At 46.3% G+C, this 22,121-nt stretch overlaps 3 protein-coding genes across 4 annotated transcripts in view; 1 reads left to right on the top strand and 2 right to left on the bottom strand.

Annotated features, from left to right (window-relative positions):
- The window catches only part of LOC309336711 (uncharacterized protein), a 70,784-nt gene that overhangs the window by 13,233 nt on the left and 35,430 nt on the right, over positions 1 to 22,121 (bottom strand). The gene's annotated exons all lie outside the window — the stretch shown is intronic.
- The window catches only part of LOC309336627 (uncharacterized protein), a 64,087-nt gene that overhangs the window by 8,842 nt on the left and 33,124 nt on the right, over positions 1 to 22,121 (top strand). The gene's annotated exons all lie outside the window — the stretch shown is intronic.
- Positions 1,824 to 21,924, bottom strand: LOC309336331 (uncharacterized protein). The gene is made up of 10 exons (XM_081851951.1): positions 21,762 to 21,924; positions 17,735 to 18,533; positions 17,457 to 17,529; positions 14,483 to 15,892; positions 11,244 to 11,306; positions 8,622 to 9,142; positions 7,427 to 7,553; positions 6,015 to 6,091; positions 3,595 to 3,721; positions 1,824 to 2,872 (listed from the first exon to the last, which is right to left on the bottom strand). The coding sequence occupies exons 2-10, from the start codon at positions 18,476 to 18,478 to the stop codon at positions 1,941 to 1,943; spliced, it is 4,074 nt and encodes a 1,357-aa protein (XP_081708077.1). The 5' UTR covers positions 18,479 to 18,533; positions 21,762 to 21,924; the 3' UTR covers positions 1,824 to 1,940.

The following is a 22,121-nucleotide window of genomic DNA, read 5'->3' as shown; positions in this document are numbered from 1 at the left end:
TTTCTTAAATCAGAGTCTTCCAAAATAGTCTTATACATGGGGGCATCTTATAGACAGAAAAATACGGTAAATGCTTCCATTTTCAAACGCGCCTCCGAAGTCGAACGGCTTCTGCTGTTTATCAATTTTCGCTGTTAAATTTGCAGGCCGCCCTTTGCGCCTTGGTTTTCAAACATTTCGGAAGTCGAACGGTCCTCCAGAACGGATTACGTTCGAAAACCAAGGTACCTCTGTATGCTATATGAATCTATAGAGTTGGAAGGGGCACCAGAGTCATCTAGTCCAACCCCGTGTAATGCCGGAATCTCAGCTATAGCATCCGTGACAGGGAAGGGGAGTCTACCACCTCCCGAGGGAGATCGTTCCACTGTCAACAGCTCTTACAGTTGGGCAGTCCTTCCTGATGCTTAGTTGGAAATTTAGAGATTTAACACTGCCTTCCCTTCTGCTGCTATTATGCTTGTATTCCTCTTACGTCTATTCGGTTTATGTTTCTGTATAATGAAAATGCAATAAAAATGTGGTGTTTCTTTTTTTTAAAAAATAAAGCTGCAATAAAATATATCGCAGCGCTAATATTTTCAAATGCATGCAAAACAGACACACATACATAAATAATTATGTTTATAAGTATATGTTTGAAATTTGTCTTTTATTGCTTTTTTTGACAGTCTTGTATTATTTAATAAAATCTAATTTAAAAAAAAAAAAACAGACACACAAGCTGCTATCCAAGTTTAGAGGGGAAATCTTTATTAACACAACACAGAGACAATGGAACACCGCAAGCGATACGATGCTATCAGGCATGGGACAGATAACTCTCGGGGTGGAGAGTTAAAAGGAAGCGCACCCGTGATCGAGAGTCGGAAAGTCCAGCAAGATAAATAAATAAAAATATAGACCGGCATCTGCCTTCAGACAGACCATGATTACTTCTCTCTCAGTTGACAGATTGTACAGTCTGCCCAAATTCTGGTTTCTTTACAAAGAATGTGCTGTCAACATTCTGTAATCCTGGGTTGTCACAGCAAAACATCAGATATTGAAATCTTCCTGATACAGGACTGCCTTCAGATGTCTTCTAAAAGTCAGATAGTTATTAATTTCCTTGACCTCTGATGGGAGGGCGTTCCACAGGGCGGGCGCCACCACCGAGAAGGCCCTCTGCCTGGTTCCCTGTAACCTCACTTCTTGCAGGGAGGGAACCGCCAGAAGGCCCTTGGAGCTGGACCTCAGTGTCCAGGCTGATCGGTGGGGGTGGAGATGCTCCTTCAGGTATACAGGGCTGAGGCCGTTTAGGGCTTTAAAAGTCAACACCAACACTTTGAATTGTGCTCAGAAATGTACTGGGAGCAAATGTAGATATTTTAGGACCGGTGTTATATGGTCCCAGCGGCCGCTCCCAATGTTGTCTTCCACCACAGTTTCCTTTTCACACTCACTGGCTCTCCCTCTTGTGATATGGTTTGAGCTTAGGATTTTCTGTTAGTTGGGAGAGCTTTCGTCTCTACAGCATGGATAGGCAAACTAAGGCCCAGGGGCCAGATCCAGCCCAATTGCATTCTAAATCCGGTCCCCAGAAGGTCCGGGAATCAGCGTGTTTTTACATGAGTAGAATGTGTCCTTTTATTTAAAATGCATCTCTGGGTTATTTGTGGGGCATAGGAATTCATTCATTCCCCCCCCCCCAAAAGAATATAGTCTGGCCCCCCACAAGGTCTGAGGGACAGTGGACCGGCCCTCTGCTGAAAAAGGTTGCTGACCCTTGATCTACGGCCTTCCTTGCTCCTTAGAGCAGAGCTTTCTGAACTGTGTGTCGGCTGCAGTGTCTCGCGAGTTTAACCTCCGGTTTGCTAGTAAAACTGAACTGCTGTGTCGCAAAATGACGCATGTCTCAAAAGTGCGTCCCCAAGTTGAAAAGTTTGGAAAGCTCTGCCTTAGAGTGAATCCTCCATTACGAAGATCTGTGCCCCACCAGGGGGACTTTCTCCAATCCAGGGATTCCTAGGATTCACCATGTTTTCCCCTGTGTGGATTTTTTTATGTTCGTTAAAGTTTGTGCTCCACCTGAAGCTTTTCCCACATACGGGGCACGTATAGGGTTTCTCCCCTGTGTGGATTCTCTGATGTGACTTAAGATACGAGCTCCCGATGAAGCTTTTCCCGCACTCCGAGCACGTGTAGGGTTTCTCCCCTGCGTGCACTTTGAGGTGGATGGCGTGGCTCTTGCTGTGGCTGAAGCTCTTCCCGCACAAGGAGCAAGTGTATGGCTTCTCCCCGGTGTGGATTCTGTGGTGCAGAGTCAGGCCCGTGTTGCGCGTGAAGCTTTTCCCGCAAACGGAGCACTTGAACGGCTGCTCTCCCGTGTGGATTCTCTGATGAGAGTTGAGGCTGATGCTGTGGCTGAAGCTCTTCCCACACAGAGAGCAGGCGTACGGTTTCTCCCCGGTGTGGATCCGCTTGTGAGACCGGAGGTCCGAGCTCCCCCGGAAACTCTTCCCGCACTCGGAGCATTTGAAGGGCTGCTCTTCCGTGTGGGTTCTCTGATGAGAAGAGAGGTCCGTGCTCCGGCGGAAGCTCTTGCCGCACTCGGCGCATTTGTAGGGTTTCTCCCCCGTGTGGATTCTCTGATGTTCGTTAAGGTGCGATTTGCGGCTGAAGCTTTTCCCACACACGGCACACACGATCCGCTTCTTTTCGGCGCCCGTCTTTTCGTGGATTTTGCGGAAGTCGGAAGCAAGGAAGGGATTTCCCCTCTTCTCTTCTGCCTCAGTTTCCCTTTTCTGCTCTTCCGCCTCCAAACGTCTGGCTTTTTCCAAGGAGACCGCGCACGGTGTTACTTCATTCCCATTCTTCCACCCATCTCCTGCTGGAGGAAAGAGAAAAAACTAGTAAGATCACGAGGAAAAAATGGAGCCTCTAAATGAGGGAACGACTGCTGCTCACACCAGAATGGAGGACAGATCTGGTCAATATTAAATTAATTTTGCTGATTGTCATTAACTGAAAATGTGGAGTGACAGGCCTCTGATGCTGTTTAAGGTGACTCCTGTGCAGAACCTCTAGATAAGGACTCCGTTTACACACAGTGGTACCTCAGGTTAAGAACTGAATTAGTTCCGGAGGTCCGTACTTAACCTGAAGCACCACTTTAGTTAATGGGGCCTCCCGCTGCCGCCGGAACCCAATTTCTGTTCTTATCCTGAAGCAAAGTTCTTAACCTGAAGCACTATTTCTGGCTTAATGGAGTGTGTAACCTGAAGCATCTGTAACCTGAAGCGTCTGTAACCCGAGGTACCACTGTACTCAAAACAATGCAAGAAATCTATCTTAATGTGGCAGCACTTAATGTTAATGTGGAACTCCTTGCCAATTGACAGCTTAGTGCATTTTTGTTTAGGCATGTGTTTTAGCTCTTAATCATCTTAATGATCTCTTAAGCATCTTTTGAATGTTTTAAATACCTGCTTTTAGTTGCTTTTCTTGATGATTTTAATGTTTTATCATTTTTGTGTGCTTAGAAGTTTGCTTCTTTAAAAAAAAATATGCAACCAAGCAGTATATAGGTTTTGTTAAATCAATAAGCCTTACCCAGGGAAGCCAGAATCCCATAATTCTCCACCATGACTTCCCACTGCAGGGATCTTTGGTCCGGATCCAGCAGAGCCCACTCCTCCTCTGTGAAATACACAGCCACCTCCTCAAACGTCACCAGACCCTGGAAGGGGAAGAAGAAGAATGATATATAATGAGCTGAAAAAGGTATTTAAGTATACCTTCACAAAGAAACCAGAGGCCTTTCTTCTGGGCATTGTCGGCCAGAAGGTGTTAAAGAAGGATCGAACATTTTTCATGTATGCAACAACGGCAGCAAGGATTCTCATCGCAAAAAACTGGAAAACTCAAGATCTACCCACACTGGAAGAGTGGCAGATGCAGCTGATGGACTATATGCAACTGGCCGAGATGACCGGCAGAATCCGTGATCTGGGAGAAGAGAAGTTGGAGGAAGACTGGGAGAAATTCAAGATGTATTTACAAAAACATTGTAATTTGGTTGAATGTTAAGAAGGATGCTAGATTATAAAAAACTGGTCACCACTAAACTAGATTTAAATTTGATGATAAGTGAGACTAAAGAAAATATAAAACTTTTTGGAAGAAGCGCTAGATTATATGTGTGAGTGGACATGAGATTGTAAACAAGTTGATAATTTGTTTGGAAAAAATTTTTTAACGATGTAAATGGGAGCGGGAGACGTGAGGGAGCCCAAAGAAGTGATGAAATTGTGGTGAAAGAAGTAAGATTGTTTATTATGTTTTATATTTAAAAACCTTAATAAATATTTATAAAAAAAAAAAGGAAGGGGAAGAAGAAGAAAACAGTTTCTCCTTGCAGACTATACAACAGATCCTCATCATTGAATAAATTATTATTATCAATTATTGTAAGCCACATCCTGGCACCTCTCACCAACCACAGGCCAGTTTGGCTGGTGGGCGGGGCTTAGCACCAGTCAGTCAGTCTGTTTTATTGCACATAGCCAAAGGCTGCCGCAATGTACACAAACTCATTCAACAATTAAAAGAAAATATACTGAATTGATACAAAAAACTTAAAACATTTATATTATCAAGACATTACCTACTCTAAACAGAGCTATAGAAGTACCTTATACAAATTAAGACATTAAACAATAAAATTTATAAGCTAAAATTATCTCATGGCTACTAATATATTTAAAAATAATGTTAATTAATACAATGTGCAATTATATTCGGTGATAAAGAAAGAATATAGCTTGTTGTAGAAAGGGTCAAATAAATTCATCTCCTTTACAGTTGGTGGCTACCTCGGCTATATAATTTGCTCTAATTTTCCTAGCGGCAGTTGCAAAGAGTGCTACACACCAGGTCACATGCTTATCTGTGTCTGCGAGGAGATATAAAATCACGTCAGTCACCCTGTGACAACTTCAGAAGGGGCTCGCTGTCCATGCTACGTTGGAATGGCTTTATTGTTTTTAGTTTGGTGTTTTGTTTCGTTTTTTGGCATTTCAACTTACAGTGGTGCCCCGCAAGACGAGCGCCTCGCAAGACGGAAAACCCGCTAGATGAAAGGGTTTTCCGTTTTGGAGGCGCTTCGCAAAACAAATTTCCCTATGGGCTTGCTTCGCAAGACGAAAATGTCTTGCGAGTTCCTGCGGGTTTTTTCCCCTCCCCCCCCTTTTCCTAAGCCGCTGAGCCGCTTATCAGCTGATCCACTAAAAGCCGCTAAACCGCTAATAGCGCTAATCCGCTAAGCTGTCGATGGGCTTGCTTCGCAAGACGAAAAAACCGCTATACGAAGAGCCTCACGGAACAGATTAATTTCGTTTTGCGAGGCACCATCACTCTGAAATGCTCTGAAACAGTCTACAAGGCTGCAAACTAAATCATGAGGTTTGTTTTCCCACCGTATTGGTAACCAGGCATATGATGCCCCGGATTTTCTCTCAAGGATGTTGTTCTCATCGCCCCCGCCACCAATTTTGACCAATAATAATTAAGGCAGCAGTTAAGAGGTGTTGCGTTCAGTCTGCTCCTCCTGCTACTCCAGTGTGGTGTAGTGGTTAAGAGCGGTAGTCTTGTAATCTGGGGAACCGGGTTCGAGTCTCCGCTCCTCCACATGCAGCTGCTGGGTGACCTTGGGCCAGTCACGCTTCTTTGAACTCTCTCAGCCCCACTCACCTCACAGAGTGTTTGTTGTGGGGGAGGAAGGGAAAGGAGAATGTGAGCCGCTTTGAGACTCTTTAAAGGGAGTGAAAGGCGGGATATCAAATCCAAACTCCTCCTCTTCTTCTTCTTCTTCTTCTTCTTCTTCTTCTTCTTCTAAGGATCCCATGCAGGGAGGGCGACACTGAGCAGGTCAGCTTTGCCCTCAAAGGGTGCCACGCAGCCTCTCGCCGTTTGTCCTTTGACAAGTAGCCCAGGGACAGAGGCGCCCAGCCTGTCCCCAAACTTCTACCTACCTGGCCAGGTGCCACAGGTGCCCCTCCATCAGCAAGAGGAGAAGGCTCAGTCTGCATGGCCGCTGGCATGCCTCCACCTGAAATGACACAATGTATGGAAGTGAGAGCTGGACCATAAAGAAGGCTGATCGCTGAAGAATTGACGCTTTTGAATTATGGTGCTGGAGGAGACTCTTGAGAGTCCCATGGACTGCAAGAAGACCAAACCTATCCATTCTTAGGGAAATCAGCCCTGAGTGCTCACTGGAAGGTCAGATCGTGAAGCTGAGGCTCCAAGACTTTGGCCACCTCATGAGAAGAGAAGACTCCCTGGAAAAGACCCTGATGTTGGGAAAGATGGAGGGCACAAGGAGAAGGGGACAACAGAGGACGAGATGGCTGGACAGTGTTCTTGAAGCTACCAGCATGAGTTTGACCGAACTGCGGGAGGCAGTGGAAGACAGGAGTGCCTGGCGTGCTCTGGTCCAGGGGGTCACGAAGAGGCGGACATGACTAAATGACTAAACAACAACAACAACAACAATGGTGGGAAGCATTGCATTGCTTTAGGAACATTTTTTTTAGTGTTTCAGGAGGGAGTGTGTGTGTGTGTGTGAGAGAGAGAGAGAGAGAGAGAGGGAGGGAGGGAGAGAGAGAGAGAGAGAGAGAGAGAGAGCACGCACAGCAGTGTGTTGTAGTGGTTAGAGTCTCGGGCTAGGGCTCTGGGAGATGCCAGGATTCAAATATGCCAGTCGGTGTTTGACACACTAATCTAAGATAGACCCAATGGTCTGAATCAGGATAAGGCAGCTTATACAGTGGTACCTCGGGTTAAGTACTTAATTCGTTCCGGAGGCGGCGCGAAATGGTAATGGCTGCCCTCTTCTAACCGGGAGAGGGTAGCTCCGCTGAAAAGGGTCGTCCGCTACGGCGAAGCGGAGACCCACATCGGAAAACCGCAGGCGGCAGAAGCCTGCGGTCTTGGGACCCGGCGGGCGCCAGGAGCTACCCCCAAAACGTTGAAGGAACCCCGTAAGGGGCTCCGGATCGCGGAGGGGGTAGCGGCGCTGAGGGTCGTTCCGCAATCAACGGAGCGAAGCCGCGTAGCTGTTGCCGGTGAGCGCCGACCTTTCTTCCTGAAATTTTTGTTCTGGAAACAACAACCCGTGAGTAAATAAAAGACTTCGTTCCAGAGGTCTGTTCTTAACCTGAAACTGTTCTTAACCTGAGGTACCACTTTAGCTAATGGGGCCTCCCGCTGCTGCCGCACGATTTCTGTTCTCATCCTGAAGCAAAGTTCTTAACCTGAGGTACTATTTCTGAGTTAGCGGAGTCTGTAACCTGAAGCATCTGTAACCCGAGGTACCACTGTACTGTTATTAGATTCCTACGCACACCCAGCAGAACGTGAAATCTTCTCTGCCCCTTCTCACCCAGGGAGCTGGGGTTTCCTTCGCCCTCCTGCGTGTTCCCCCAGGAGGACCGACTTCGCCTGGAGTCCAACGGAGGTATCTCGGCTTTGGAAGAAGCGGGGACCGATTCTGCTGGCAGCGTCTGGGGCTGGAAGCGATGTAAGGGACCCAGGTGAGGGAGAGGAGAGAAATAATTTTTAAAAAGGATGCAAGCAAAAGGCAAGGTTCTGAGTTCTGAGCAGATGAAAGGAGGCTTTTCCAGGGTGAGGGCCGCATTCCCATCTGGGCAACATTCTGAGGGCCGCATAGTGGGTGGAGTGGGAAATGCAAATGATGTTTTTGTGAAGGAAGCGGGTTTCTAAGCATTGTATTTTCTACTGTGGTTTTGTTTTAACTTTTTAAAAGCTGCATTTCCCTCCGCATCCCCCACAAAAAGCATTCATTGTGCTGGGCTCTTGTGAGAGGAAGGATGAGATATAAATAATCATCATCTCTTTATGGAATTTATTTATTAATTGCATCCCACTCTTCTTCCCCCGAGGCGACAAACAGATACACAATTTATTTATTTTTTTAAAGCAGCACCCAAAACATGGGTCATTTTTGTAATATTTTGGAACAAGTTCAGTGATAATGTCCACTTTCTGCTGCTTCCAACCTGCTGTAATACTTTGGTATTTCTGCATGCTCTTTACCTTTGGCTTATTTTGCTTATTAAATAAAAAATATTTTTAACCCCAAAACATTGTAAAATGGTCAAAACATTCTAAAAACCATTACAATGTGCCTTGCCTTACAAAGGCCCCATCGGCCCTGTGCATTTAAAGCAGTTATCAGACCACTTTGAATAGCCATGGGTTCCCACCCACAAATAATATTGGGAACTGTAGTTTGTGCAGAGTGAAAACACAATATTAAAAACAGTTTAAAACAACTTGCAATCTCAAAAATAAGGCGAGTCCTAAAAATATTCTGCTTAGGGGCAAATTCAAGTATCCAGTATTCTGTTCTCACAGTGGACAAACAGATCCCTCTTCGGGAACATCCACAAACAGGATCTGAGCACAACAGCAGGAATTTCCCTACTTGTAAGTCCCAGAAACTGCAATTCACAGATATCTACTGCCTCTGGCAGGCAGAACAAAACCACAAGCCAATCCAGGCTGATAGTCTTACACTGCAGGAAAATAAGCTTCTACTTGGATGAATCTCTCACCTGCTGCTCTTCCTGTTTCTTCTCCTCTGCTCGGCTCAGGAGGAAACCTTCAGCCAGGGCCACTGCCTGGGAACTGGTCTCCGCTCCACATTCCCTGACCCAGTTCTCCATCTCCGGGGGGAGGACAGCCAGGAACTGCTCCAGGATCACTAAATCCAGGATCTGAGCCTTGGTGTGTCGCTCTGGCTCCAGCCACCGACAGCAAAGATGGTGGAGTCGGCTGCAAACCTCTCGGGGTCCCTCGGCCTCCTGGTAGCAGAATTGCCTGAAACGCTGGCGCTGAGCGTCTGAGCTGAAGACGATCTCCTCGCCCAGGATCTCCTGCGTGGTTCTTTCCCAGAATCCCCCGCTGCTGCTAGTCTGGGTGATGCAAGGGTCCTGTCTTGCTAGGGACCCAGCCAGCTCCCGCTCTCCCATCTTCGATCCGCGCCTCCCGAGAGGTCGGGAGCGGCTCCTTTCCTTGCTGCTGAATCTTTTCGACGGCCTGGGATTTAGGGTGGAGGCGAATCCAGCATAGGAAACAGGTCAATTGCACATGTTGCCAATCAGAGAAGGTACTTTGCAGGAAAAACTGGAAATCCACCTGGTTAAGGATGAAGGTTTCCTCCTGTAAACAAAGCAAGCAAGAGGGAAGTGAGAGGCTGGGAATGAGGATGTGGGAGCGAGGGAATTCATCCGGCACAGAATAAAAGCTACAAAATCCAGGAAGGGCCATAGCTCAGGGGTAAAGCAGTTGTCCTGCATGCAGAAGATCCCGGGTTCAATTCTACCCAATGTGGGGCTTGAACCCACAACCTTGGGATTCAGAGTCTCTTGCTCTACGGAATGAGCCACGGTATCAGTTCAGACCATACAACATGGAAAAAATGCACAATTGCGGCACAACAAAAGCAATCATAAACAATAAACGAAACACCCAAAAATACACAATCAGATTGAACAAGTCCTACGTAACCAGATCTAAAATAAAGGTATGAAAACCCTAAACTATACCCCAGCCCAAGACTATTCTCACAGAAGGCGACTCCCTGCCTCTTGCCTCTTCTTTGCAGCCCCAAGATCTTTGGATGAAGGGCAGTATCGAAATTTAATTTAATAAAAGATAATGTTGCACATTGCCTATGATAGCAGCGTCCCACACGGAATGTAATTGGCCTGTAGAAAGAAAACCGAGAGGCTACTATGTACTTTTATAATAGATGAAAATCTGTCAGTGAATAACAATAACAACAACAGTAACAATAATTCCAGTTACAGATAGGTAGCCGTGTTGGTCTGCCATAGTCAAAACAAAAAAATTCCTTCCAGTAGCACCTTAAAGACCAACTAAGTCAGTTCTTGGTATGAGCTTTCGTGTGCATGCACACTTCTTCAGATACACTGTGTATCTGAAGAAGTGTGCATGCACACGAAAGCTCATACCAAGAACTGACTTAGTTGGTCTTTAAGGTGCTACTGGAAGGAATTTTTTTGTAGTAACAATAATGTTAAACGGGCTTGGTCCAGTATATCTGAAGGAGCGTCTCCATCCCCATTGTCCAGCCTGGACACTGAGGTCCAGCTCCGAGGGCCTTCTGGCGGTTCCCTCACTGCGAGAAGCCAAGTTACAGGGAACCAGGCAGAGGGCCTTCTCGGTAGTGGCACCCACCCTATGGAACGTCCTCCCACCAGATGTCAAAGAAAACAACTACCAAACTTTTAGAAGACATCTGAAGGCAGCCCTGTTTAGGGAATCTTTTAATGTTGGATGTATTACAGTATTTTTGCGAAGCCGCCCAGAGTGGCTGGGGAAGCCCAGCCAGATGGGCAGGGTATAAATAAATTATTATTATTATTATTATTATTATTATTATTATTATTATTAAGCCCAGCCAGATGGGCAGGGTATAAATAAATTATTATTATTATTATTATTATTATTATTAAGCCCAGCCAGATGGGCAGGGTATAAATAAATTATTATTATTATTATTATTATTATTATTATTATTAAGCCCAGCCAGATGGGCAGGGTATAAATAAATTATTATTATTATTATTATTATTATTATTATTATTAAGCCCAGCCAGATGGGCAGGGTATAAATAAATTATTATTATTATTATTATTATTATTATTAAGCCCAGCCAGATGGGCAGGGTATAAATAAATTATTATTATTATTATTATTATTATTATTATTATTATTAAGCCCAGCCCGATGGGCAGGGTATAAATAAATTATTATTATTATTATTATTATTATTATTATTAAGCCCAGCCAGATGGGCAGGGTATAAATAAATTATTATTATTATTATTATTATTATTATTATTATTATTTTGGATATGAACCAGTCTCACGGATGTCAATGCAATCCATCCGTTTTGCTGCCTCCCGACAGAGGCCAGGGTAATCCCCACCCGGGGATTCCTTGCATGGCAGGGGGTTGGTCTAGATGACCCCGGGGTCCCTTTCCAAGTCCATGCCGTCCCACGCATCCTCTTCTGAAGCCTGCCTCAATCCGAGACTGCCTCCTTGCCTTTCGCCTTTAAGCGCCGGCTGGGGTCTCTCCGCGAGGCCCCTTCCAACAATCCCAGCCCTCCTTCTCCCCCCTGCCTGCCTCAGTTTCCCCACTCACCCTCCTTCCGCAGCAGCCCCGGGGACCCCGATTCAGCCCGAGGGGTTTGCGCTCTCCAGATCCCTTGTTTGGAAAGGGGAGGGAAGGAAGAGAGGGAGAGGAAGGCGGCTGCGCGTGGGGGGCGGGGGAGGGAGATCAAAGGCGGGGGAGGGGCAGGATGCGACTCTTCCCATTCATAAATCCCGTCCTTCGTTCCAGCCGCCTCTCTAGGAAGCGGGACTCTTTTGCCTTAACCCTTAGCCTGCAAGCGCGCCGTGCTTTGAAAGCACGACTAAGCCCCCAAAAAGAGGAATCCTGGGAGTGGTTGTTTAAGGGTGCTGCTGGGAACTGTAGCACCATCAGGGGGAAACTATAGTTCCTGTTGCGGGAAGCCACGTGCTTTTCATGTATATAGAGTGCATGCTGCCGTAAACTGCGGTAAAAGTGTATTTAACAGATAACGTGCAATAATACTAAATAATAAAAAATAAAAAATAAAAAATAAAAAATAAATAAATAAATAAATAAAAATAATAAAAATAATAATAATAATAATAATAATAATAATAATAATAATAATAATAATAATAATAATAATTTATTTATACCCCGCCCATCTGGCTGGGCCTCCCCAGCCACTCTGGGCGGCTTCCATAGAAACCAAAAATACAGTAAAATCACACGTTAAAAACTTCCCTGAACAGGGCTGCCTTAAGATGTCTTCTGAATGTCAGTTACAGATAGGTAGCCGTGTTGGTCTGCCATAGTCAAAACAAAAAATTCCTTCCAGTAGCACCTTAAAGACCAACTAAGTCAGTTCTTGGTATGAGCTTTCGTGTGCATGCACACTTCTTCAGATACACTGAAACAGAAGTCCCCAGACCCTTCTAAATAGTGGGAAGGTGGGGAGGGGTATTACTCAGAAGGGTGGTGGGAATGGGTGATTGGCAGATAGCTGTGATGAGCCTGTTGAGGACTCTTAATGTCAGGTAGTTGTTTATCGCTTTGACATCTGCTGGAAGGGCGTTCCACAGGGCGGGCGCCACCACCGAGAAGGCCCTCTGCCTGGTTCCCTGTAGCTTTGCTTCTCGCAATGAGGGAACCGCCAGAAGGCCCTAGGCACTGGACCTCAGCGTCCGGGCAGAATGATGGGGGTGGAGATGCTCCTTCAGGTATACTGGGCCGAGGCCGTTTAGGGCTTTAAAGGTCAACACCAGCACTTTGAATGAGGATGTTTGGAAGTCTTTTTTTAAAACCTCAACTACTTTTTCTTCTTTATTTTCTTTTCTTTTTTCATAAATTGTAGTGTCATGTGTATTGTGAGGTATACAAAGTACCTTTGCTTCAGTTGCCATCATTTTCTTTTTTGTTACAAACAAAACCAGAGAGCGTTGTTTGAATGTTGTATAAATGTATATTTTTAAAAAATAATAAAGATTGAATTTTACAAAAGAAAATAAAATGTATTTGCCCACTCAACCACTTCCATCTGCGGAACTGACAGGCGCCACATAATCCCCGTTCTGCGTTGGTACAAAATCAATCTTTTAGTGCGGCAGGTCCTTCACTGCCTATTGACATCAAGCAGGTGTCTTCACTGTGCTCTTTCAGCACCTGCTAAAAACATTTATTTTTATTAAACCCAGATATGTAGAGTGCCGCTGCATATGTTTTTAGCTTATTGTTGATTTTATCTTTCGAATATTATAGGAGGGTTTTTTTTTACTGATTATTTCACTCTTTCGTTCTCTTTGTAAACCGCTTTGAGGTGTGTGTTTTAAAATCACTGCTTGATTAGCAGTGTATAAACTTTATTTTCCATTATAAAGACTTTATTTTATAGCATAAACGCTTTTATAATGGAAATAGCAATTAAGTGTTTCTCTTCCATTTATTCTTCCCCAAAGGCAGAGCTGTACCTGTCTGCCACCTAGATCAATTCAAAGGGTCTAGGGTTCTGCCATGGGAGGTGGGTGGCGCTGTGGTCTAAACCACTGAGCCTAGGGTTTGCCAATCAGAAGGTCGGTGGTTCGAATCCCCACGACGGGGTGAGCTCCGGTTGCTCGGTCCCAATCCAGCGGGAAGGTAAACGGCGTTTCCATGCACTACTCTAGTTCACCAGAAACGGCTTAGTCATGCTGGCCACATGACCTGGAAGCTGTACACCAGCTCCCTCGGCCAATAAAGTGAGATGAGCGCCGCAACCCCAGAGTCGGCCACAACTGGACCTAATGGTCAGGGGTCCCTTTACCTTTACCTGAGGAGGACCCCTCTCCCCATACCATCTGGGCCCAGTGTTTCCCAAATTTGGGTCTCCAGCTGTTTTTGAACTAGAACTCCAACCATCCCTAGCTAGCAGGACTAGTGGTCAGGGATGATAGGAATTGTAGTCTGAAAACAGCTGGAGACCCAAGTTTGGGAAAGCCTGATCATGAGGTCTGCTGTGAAGACTCATATCCAAACCTCCATCCTTCATCCAGACAAGCGAGAGGCGTCCACAGAGTTCAAGGAAATCCCCCAGCAAAGGCAAAACACACAAAGACACAATCACACTCTTCCCTTTCTTCTGTGTTTTTCCTCTTTAATTTCCCATTGTATTTTTAGGCCTGATCCAGTTAATTGTGTATTACTTATTTATATAGCGTGCTACGGCATGTTTTGCACCGTAAGCTTTTTCTTTTCTTTTGCATTTTTCTAAATTTGAAAACCAGTAGTGATGTACGGAAGTGAGAGGTGGACCATAAAGAAGGCAGATCGCCAAAGAATTGATGCTTTTGAATTCTGGTGCTGGAGGAGACTCTTGAGAGTCCCATGGACTGCAAGAAGATCAAACCTCTCCATTCTGAAGGAAATCAGCCCTGAGTGCTCACTGGAAGGACAGATCGTGAAGCTGAGGCTCCAATACTTTGGCCACCTCATGAGAAGAGAAGACTGCTGGGAAAAGACCCTGGAGTTGGGAAAGATTGAGGGCGCAAGGAGAAGGGGACGACAGAGGACGAGATGGTTGGACAGTGTTCTCGAAGCTACCAGCATGAGTTTGACCAAACTGCAGGAGGCAGTGGAAGACAGGAGTGCCTGGCGTGCTCTGGTCCAGGGGGTCACGAAGAGTCGGACACGACTAAACGACTAAACAACACAAGAACAACAAATGTGGGGGGAAAAGAAGTCCGGAAAATATCCAGTCTAACCACCTTCTGGAGAAGGATCATTTGGAAGATCTGCATGCCAGCACCAAGTTCTTTCTGTGCTCATTGGGATTCACTCCATTTTCCCTTCCACGGTTTCTTTCGCGTTAGTTAAAGGGTATGTGACTGTCGAAGCTCTTTCCATGCTCCGAGCACTGATACGGTTCCTCCCTTTGTGGGTTTCCTGGTGAGAAGTAAGACCCGTTTTCCGACTGAAGCTCTTTCCGCAATCCGGGCATTTATAGGGTTTCTCCCCCGTGTGGATTCTCTGATGGTAAGTGAGGCTGGTGTTCCGACTGAAGCTCTTCCCGCACTCGGAGCACGTGTACGGTTTCTCCCCCGTGTGGATTCTCTGGTGGGACCTAAGATTGGTACTCCGACTGAAGTCCTTCCCGCACTCTGAGCACTTATACGGCTTCTCCCCTGTGTGGATTCTCTGATGTCTCTTAAGACTGATGTTGTGGCTGAAGCTCCTTCCGCACAGGGAACAGGCAAATGGCTTCTCGCCTGTGTGTATTTTCTGATGTGAAGTAAGGTGATGCTTATGACCGAATCTCTTCCCACACACTGGGCACATGTAAGGTTCCTCTCCTGTGTGGCTTCTCTGATGAATACCAAGGGTGATGCTGTGACGGTAGCTCTTTCCACACTGCAGACACTTATACGGTTTCCCCTCTGTGTGGATTTTCTTATGAGACCGAAGGTTTGAGCTCCTACTGAACCTCTTTCCACACAGGGTGCACATGTACGGCTTCTCACCCGTGTGGCTTCTCTGATGCAGAGTAAGGCTAGTCTTCCTACTGAAGCTCTTCCCACACTCCGAACACGTATATGGCTTCTCCCCCATATGGATCCTTAGATGCGAGTTAAGACTTTTGCTCCTGCTAAAGATCTTCCCGCACTCTGAGCATTTGAAGGGTTTCACCCCCGTGTGGATTTTCTGATGCAACGTCAGACTTTTGCTCCAGTTGAAGCTCTTTCCGCACACCGAACATCGGAAGAGTTTGTCCGCCATGTGGATTCGCCGATGGGAAATGAGGTTTGAGCTGCATCGGAAAGTCCTTCCGCACTCTGAGCACGTAAAGGGTTTCTCACTTGTGTGTATTCTCTGATGAATGGTAAGCTGTATCCTTTGCCTGAAGCTCTTTCCACAGTCCGAGCATTTATAAGGTTTCTCCCCTGTGTGGATTCTTTGGTGGATAACGTAGCTTTTCCGGCCACTGAAGCTCTCCCCACAGTCAGCGCATTTAAACAGTTTCTCCCCAGCGTGCATTCTTCTGTCAGCAATAAGGTGTGACCTACTAGCTAAGCTTTTTGCACATAGAGGGAATTCAGTCCTGTCGTTTCCAACGCAATATTCTTCTTTGATCTGAACTTCATGCACATCATCGCCTTCGGGAGCGACAAGTTTTGTCCTCCATGCCTGCTTTGCCTCAGTTTCCCCTTTCAGCGTTTTGCCATCTTGATCACTTTCTCCGCCAACACCTGCAAGAGGAGAGGGAGATACGAACCTCAATTAATGGAACAGGAGCAACTTTCCAGGAGAAAAGGTTGCAGTGTGAGGCAGAAATCCTATTAAACCCATTATGAGGCTAGAGTGAAAGACAACTGCAGATAAGGTACGAGAAAGGCTCTGCACATACTGCAAAAAAAGTGGTTTGAGTAAGTATTTCTAAGGAGTGCAGGTGGATTATAGAGGTTGGGACAATGAGGTGGCAGAACCTGCTTGGCCAGAGGATGAAACTGTCATGGCTAAAGTCTTTGAGGGAAGAAACTGGAAAATGCTGGAAGATTCTAGTTCATTCTAGAAGGTTCATTGCTGTTGCAAATATTGCTTTGACTATCTCAAGGTCACGCTGAGCCAGGAGAGATAAATTTGTGCGCTCAGCAAGCTGCTCTCTCTCTCACTTTCGTTTGTACCTCACACATTTGCAGTTTTTTCTCTGAAGCTTAGGTTCGTGTTTTTTTTTGTAACAAAGCCCTTTTGCCTTTAAGTAAAAGTTTTTCTTTTACTGATGGACCTTTGACTCTGCATATTTTATTACTACATGACACATCCACTCCAAATATATGCTTCTGGGACTCTGCTATTCATCAGGACATGGAGTGCCTAGGAATTTTAGTATCCAATCTGTCAGAAACAGCCAAGGTGATGTGCATTTTCCTATATAGTTTCAGTTCTAACAGAGAGCAATCAAAGACTCTCTGGGCCCTTCCCTCTAACTGTGAATGTGGTGTGAGTTTCTGTGTTGAAGCCCAAAGCAAATCTTCTCCCACAAGGGTTTTTTTTTGGGGGGGGGGGGGAATCAAGTAAGACGTGACATGACAGAAGTCTATAAAATTATGCATGGAATAATAATAAGAAGAACACTCCACCCATCTGACTTGGTTTCCCCAGCCACTTTGAGCATGGAGGAAATGGACAGAGATAAGTTTTTCTCAAGTGACCATGCCTCCTGCAATACTTTCAAACATTGTGATATATTGGTATATGTCAGGGAACTGACATCAGGGCAAGAAGCGGAGGCAGGGCTTCAGAGCGATGCCAGAGAGGGAACCAGCAGGGGGGAAGGAATTCAGCGTGACACCAATAGAGAGGAGAGGGAGATGGAGGAAGCGGTGTCAGAGCTCCAAGACCCTTCAACCGAAACTAGCGGAGAGAGCGCTGGCACGCCCCTGCCTTCCCCTTACTTGCGCAGACGCGTTCCGCGCAGGGAACATAGGAGGAGACTTGGGGTCAAACAGCTTTTATGCTGGAAGAGATTCAAGAAACGCCCACTGACGGATTCTGCAAGTGACTAACAGGTCACGGAGGACGAGCTCTAACCCTAAACATGGTTGAGCAAACAATCTAACTAAACTGAAGGCAATTTACGCACAAGTAACCCCCTCACAACCATTACAGTATATCACATTGTGTAGCTGGTGACATATCGCAATGTTGAAAACCAGATATTGCCCAGCCCTGTCTGACATACAGATGTTTGGATCACAAAATCCCCCACTTTTCCCTCCAGTCATGATTCAAGGGTGGAGAAATAATTATTACCGGAGGTTGCCCTATTTTCCTGTTTTTCTCCTTCAGTGACACAAGCAGCCGCCTCTCCAATGGTCCTCAGTCCCTGAAAGAGGAGCAGAAAACATTTTTCCCATTCAGCCCCTGCAGAGCAAGAGAGAACACGTTCACTTCTCAGCTTGCATTATCCCTGGCATTAATCTCCGGGGAGTCACAACCATTCATTGGGTGATCGGGGAGTCATGTTCTTAGCAAAATGGCCACTTCTTTAACCCCTTTGTCGACTCTGGACCCCCAAATGCTTCTCTCACCTGCCCTTCCACTTTCTCCGCCTCCTGGTGCCTCAGGAGAAACTCCTCTGCCAGGGCCACCGCCTGGGAACTGGTCTCCACTCCACATTCCCTGACCCAGCTCTCCATCTCCGGGGGGAGGACAGCCAGGAACTGCTCCAGGATCACCAGCTCCAGGATTTGCTCCTTGGTGTGCTTCTCTGGCCTCAGCCACTGATGGCAAAGCTCCCTCAGGAGCCCGTAGACCTCGCGAGGGCCCTGGGCGTCCCGGTAGCAGAGCTGCCTGAAGAGCTGGCCATGAGCCTCAGAGCTGCTGACATCCTCCATCTTGATTTCCTTCGCTTGCCCGATGTTTCTCTGGCTGGTCTTGCTGTCTCCTGCTCCAGCCCCCTGGCTGGGAACGGCTGCTCCCTCAAAGGAGGACCCAGAAGGCTTTGCCTCGCCCCATACCCCATCCCCTAGGAGCTGTGGGCTTCCTTCTTCCTTAGAGTGTGGGGCCTGCACAGTCCGGAGGAATTCCTGCCACTGGGTTTCCCATTGCCGGGACGACAGCTCCCCTTCTGGCTCCTCTTTGATACGTTGTGGGTCCGTCTGGCTCGGATGCAGTCCCTCTGTGCCCCCAAGACAGACAGTCCCTTCCGGTGCCATCTCTGGTGCCAGCCTTGCCAATTCTGCCTGCTCCGTTTTAATTCCTGTCTCCGCACCGGCCTCTGCTGCCCACTGGAGCTGGAGACCCAGAGAGGCTGCTGGGATTTCTGCAGCCATTTTCACTCACAGGGTTGGGGATGCCTGTCTCTCAACTCAGGCCCTTTGTCTTGTTCTGCAAATGTAGGAAGGAATGAAATTGTGTATTATTATTATTATTGAAACTCTGGAAAGCTGCTGCCAGCCAAATGGACAAATGATCTGAGACAGCAGCTTCCAATGTTCCTAATGACTTAGAGAGCCATAGCTCATGGGCAGAACATCTGCTTTGCATGCAGAAGGCCACTGGTTCAATCCTTGACCTCTCCTGGCATGGATGGGAGCCTCCCCTGCCTGAGCACCTAGAAAGGAATGCTGTGATCACCAATAGTCAGCATGGATTTCTGAAAAATAAGTCATGTCAGACTAACCTGATCTCGTTTTTTGACAGAATTACAAGCCTGGTAGATGAAGGGAACGCAGTGGATGTAGCCTACCTTGATTTCAGCAAGGCATTTGACAAGGTGCCCCATGATATTCTTGTAAAGAAGCTGGTAAAATGCGGACTTGACTATGCTACCACTCAGTGGATTTGTAACTGGCTGAGTGACCGAACCCAAAGGGTGCACATCAATGGTTCCTCTTCATCCTGGAGAAGAGTGACTAGTGGGGTGCCACAGGGTTCTGTCTTGGGCCCGATCTTATTCAACATCTTTATCAACGACTTGGATGATGGACTCAAGGGCATCCTGATCAAATTTGCAGATGACACCAAACTGGGAGGGGTGGCTAACACCCCAGAGGACAGGATCACACTTCAAAACGACCTTCACAGATTAGAGAACTGGGCCAAAACAAACAAGATGAATTTTAACAGGGAGAAATGTAAAGTATTGCACTTGGGCAAAAAAAATGAGAGGCACAAATACAAGATGGGTGACACCTGGCTTGAGACCAGTACATGTGAAAAGGATCTAGGAGTCTTGGTTGACCACAAACTTGCCATGAGCCAACAGTGTGATGCGGCAGCTAAAAAAGCCAATGCAATTCTGGGCTGCATCCATAGGAGTATAGCATCTAGATCAAGGGAAGTAATAGTGCCACTGTATTCTGCTCTGGTCAGACCTCACCTGGAGTACTGTGTCCAGTTCTGGGCACCACAGTTCAAGAAGGACACTGACAAACTGGAGCGTGTCCAGAGGAGGGCAACCAAAATGGTCAAAGGCCTGGAAACGATGCCTTATGAGGAACGGCTAAGGGAGCTGGGCATGTTTAGCCTGGAGAAGAGGAGGTTAAGGGGTGATATGATAGCCATGTTCAAATATATAAAAGGATGTCACATAGAGGAGGGAGAAAGGTTGTTTTCTGCTGCTCCAGAGAAGCGGACACGGAGCAATGGTTCCAAACTACAAGAAAAAAGATTCCACCTAAACATTAGGAAGAACTTCCTGACAGTAAGAGCTGTTCGACAGTGGAATTTGCTGCCCAGGAGTGTGGTGGAGTCTCCTTCTTTGGAGGTCTTTAAGCAGAGGCTTGACAACCATATGTCAGGAGTGCTCTGATGGTGTTTCCTGCCTGGCAGGGGGTTGGACTTGATGGCCCTTGTGGTCTCTTCCAACTCTATGATTCTATGATTCTATGAAATCTTGGGAGAGCCTCTGCCTGAATATAACCGCCTCCTATGTTTCTATCAGAGCCTGAAGGGACAGCATCGCTATTCTTAGTCGTGGTACAATATATGGCAGCACTTGGTTGTCTTTTGGGCCACAGATGGGGAACCTGTGACGGTTCGAAAATGGCTGGATTATGGAAAACAAGCGAGGTCCCAACTAAAGAAGGATGGCAACTTAAGCTGATGGAATATGCACAGCTTGCGGACTTAACATATAGAATAAGAGAACAAGACAAACATGCGTTTAGAGAAGACTGGAAAATGTTTATTGTATATATGGGGGGGGATTGTGTACGCTTGAAAATGTTGGCAGCATTAAGATAACTTCAACAGTGTAAATAAGTTTTGATGGATGCAATAATGGAATACTGAATGGTTTAGTTTATATAAAATATGCAGGGATTTATGCTATCCAAAATGAACCATGGAAAGAGAAGAAGGGAAGTCATTGATATTACAAGGATGTTTAAATGAGTATTCTAAATTGTAAAACAGAATATATATATATATATATATATATTACTCATATATACTCATTTAGAATACATATATATATATATTTATGTGGTTGGACTAGATGACCCTGGAGATCCCTTTCTACGATTCTATGGAGGGACCTGATTCTGCCCAACTCTTTCCATTTTATAAATAGCAGAAAAATTACTGTTTTGCATCTAATGGGCCTGTCCCTCCCTCTGCCAAGGGTTTCTTGCGGTTGTTGTTGTTAATTAAATTTGTATACCGCCCTAAGCCTGCAGGTCTCAGGGCGGTTCATGAGATAAAATCACAATATAAAATCACAAAACAAAACAAAAACAACCCAATATCCCGCCCCAACACATTTTAAAAGGGCATTGGATGTTGTTGCTTCTGAGTCACCCCCTAATTTCCGAGAATCTTAGGAACAAAGGAAGCTGCCTTCTATTGAGCCAAACCCTTGGTACATCTAGTTCAGTACTGCTGGCACTGACTGGCAGCGACAACTCTCCAGGGTTTTGTAGGGGAGGCTGCTTGGGATGCCGGGGACTGAACCTGAGACCTTCTACATGCAAGCAGGCACCCCACCCTTGAGCTGCGGTCCCTTCCCTTCAAGGAAGGTGCTAGTCCCCATGGTTCAAAAGGAAGAGATTTTTAAATAGGCTCACTATTGTCTACACTAGGGGCGCGGGTGGCGCTGTGGGTTAAAACACTAAGCCTAGGACTTGCTGACCAGAAGGTCGGCAGTTCGAATCCCCGCGACGGGGTGAGCTCCCGTTGCTCGGTCCCTGCTTCTGCCAACCTAGCAGTTCAAAAGCACGTCAAAGTGCAAGTAGATAAATAGGTACCACTCCGGCGGGAAGATAAACGGCATTTCCGTGCGCTGCTCTGGTTCGCCAGAAGCGGCTTCGTCCTGCTGGCCACATGACCCGGAAGCTGTACGCCGGCTCCCTCGGCCAGTAAAGCGAGATGAGCGCGCAACCCCAGAGTCGGCCACGACTGGACCTGATGGTCAGGGGTCCCTTTACCTTTACCTATTGTCTACACTGACTGGCAGCATCACTCCAGGGACCTTCTGCACCCCAAGCAGGTGTTTTGCCACTGCACAGTGATCCCTTCCACTACCATTCATTCTCTTCTCCTCCTGCAGCCACCCCTCTCCCAAGTCCAACCAGCCCCCTATATTCCCCCCATTTTTTAAAAAAAATAATGCACCTTTAACACTCAGCATCCACAGGCACAAGCTTCCTCCAATTTTCTCCAAAAAGGGAACACAAAAACCCAGTTCCTAGAAGGAGAAGGTGCAACTCTCATTGCGGCCCCCCTTGCTTTCCATTTCCTTCCTCTCTAGGTTGGGGGGGAAATGGAGAACTCTGTTTTCCCCTTAACCATTAAAGGTACAAAAAGGACAGCAGTTTCTGCTTGAACACAACACAAGCAGGTCGAATATTATCACTGCGTTTTCATACATTATAGTTTTGTCCCAACTCGAAACATATCCAGAAGAATGGGGAAAATTTATGTTATATATAGAGAAGATGATGTGAAATAGGGAAACCAATAGAATTGAAATAA

The sequence above is a fragment of the Podarcis erhardii genome (assembly GCF_964252035.2).
Source record: "Podarcis erhardii genome assembly, chromosome: 2".
Classification (NCBI taxonomy): Eukaryota; Metazoa; Chordata; class Lepidosauria; order Squamata; family Lacertidae; genus Podarcis; species Podarcis erhardii.
The sequence above is the reverse complement of the archived record's forward strand: the minus strand, read 5'-3'. Positions and strand labels throughout refer to the sequence as shown.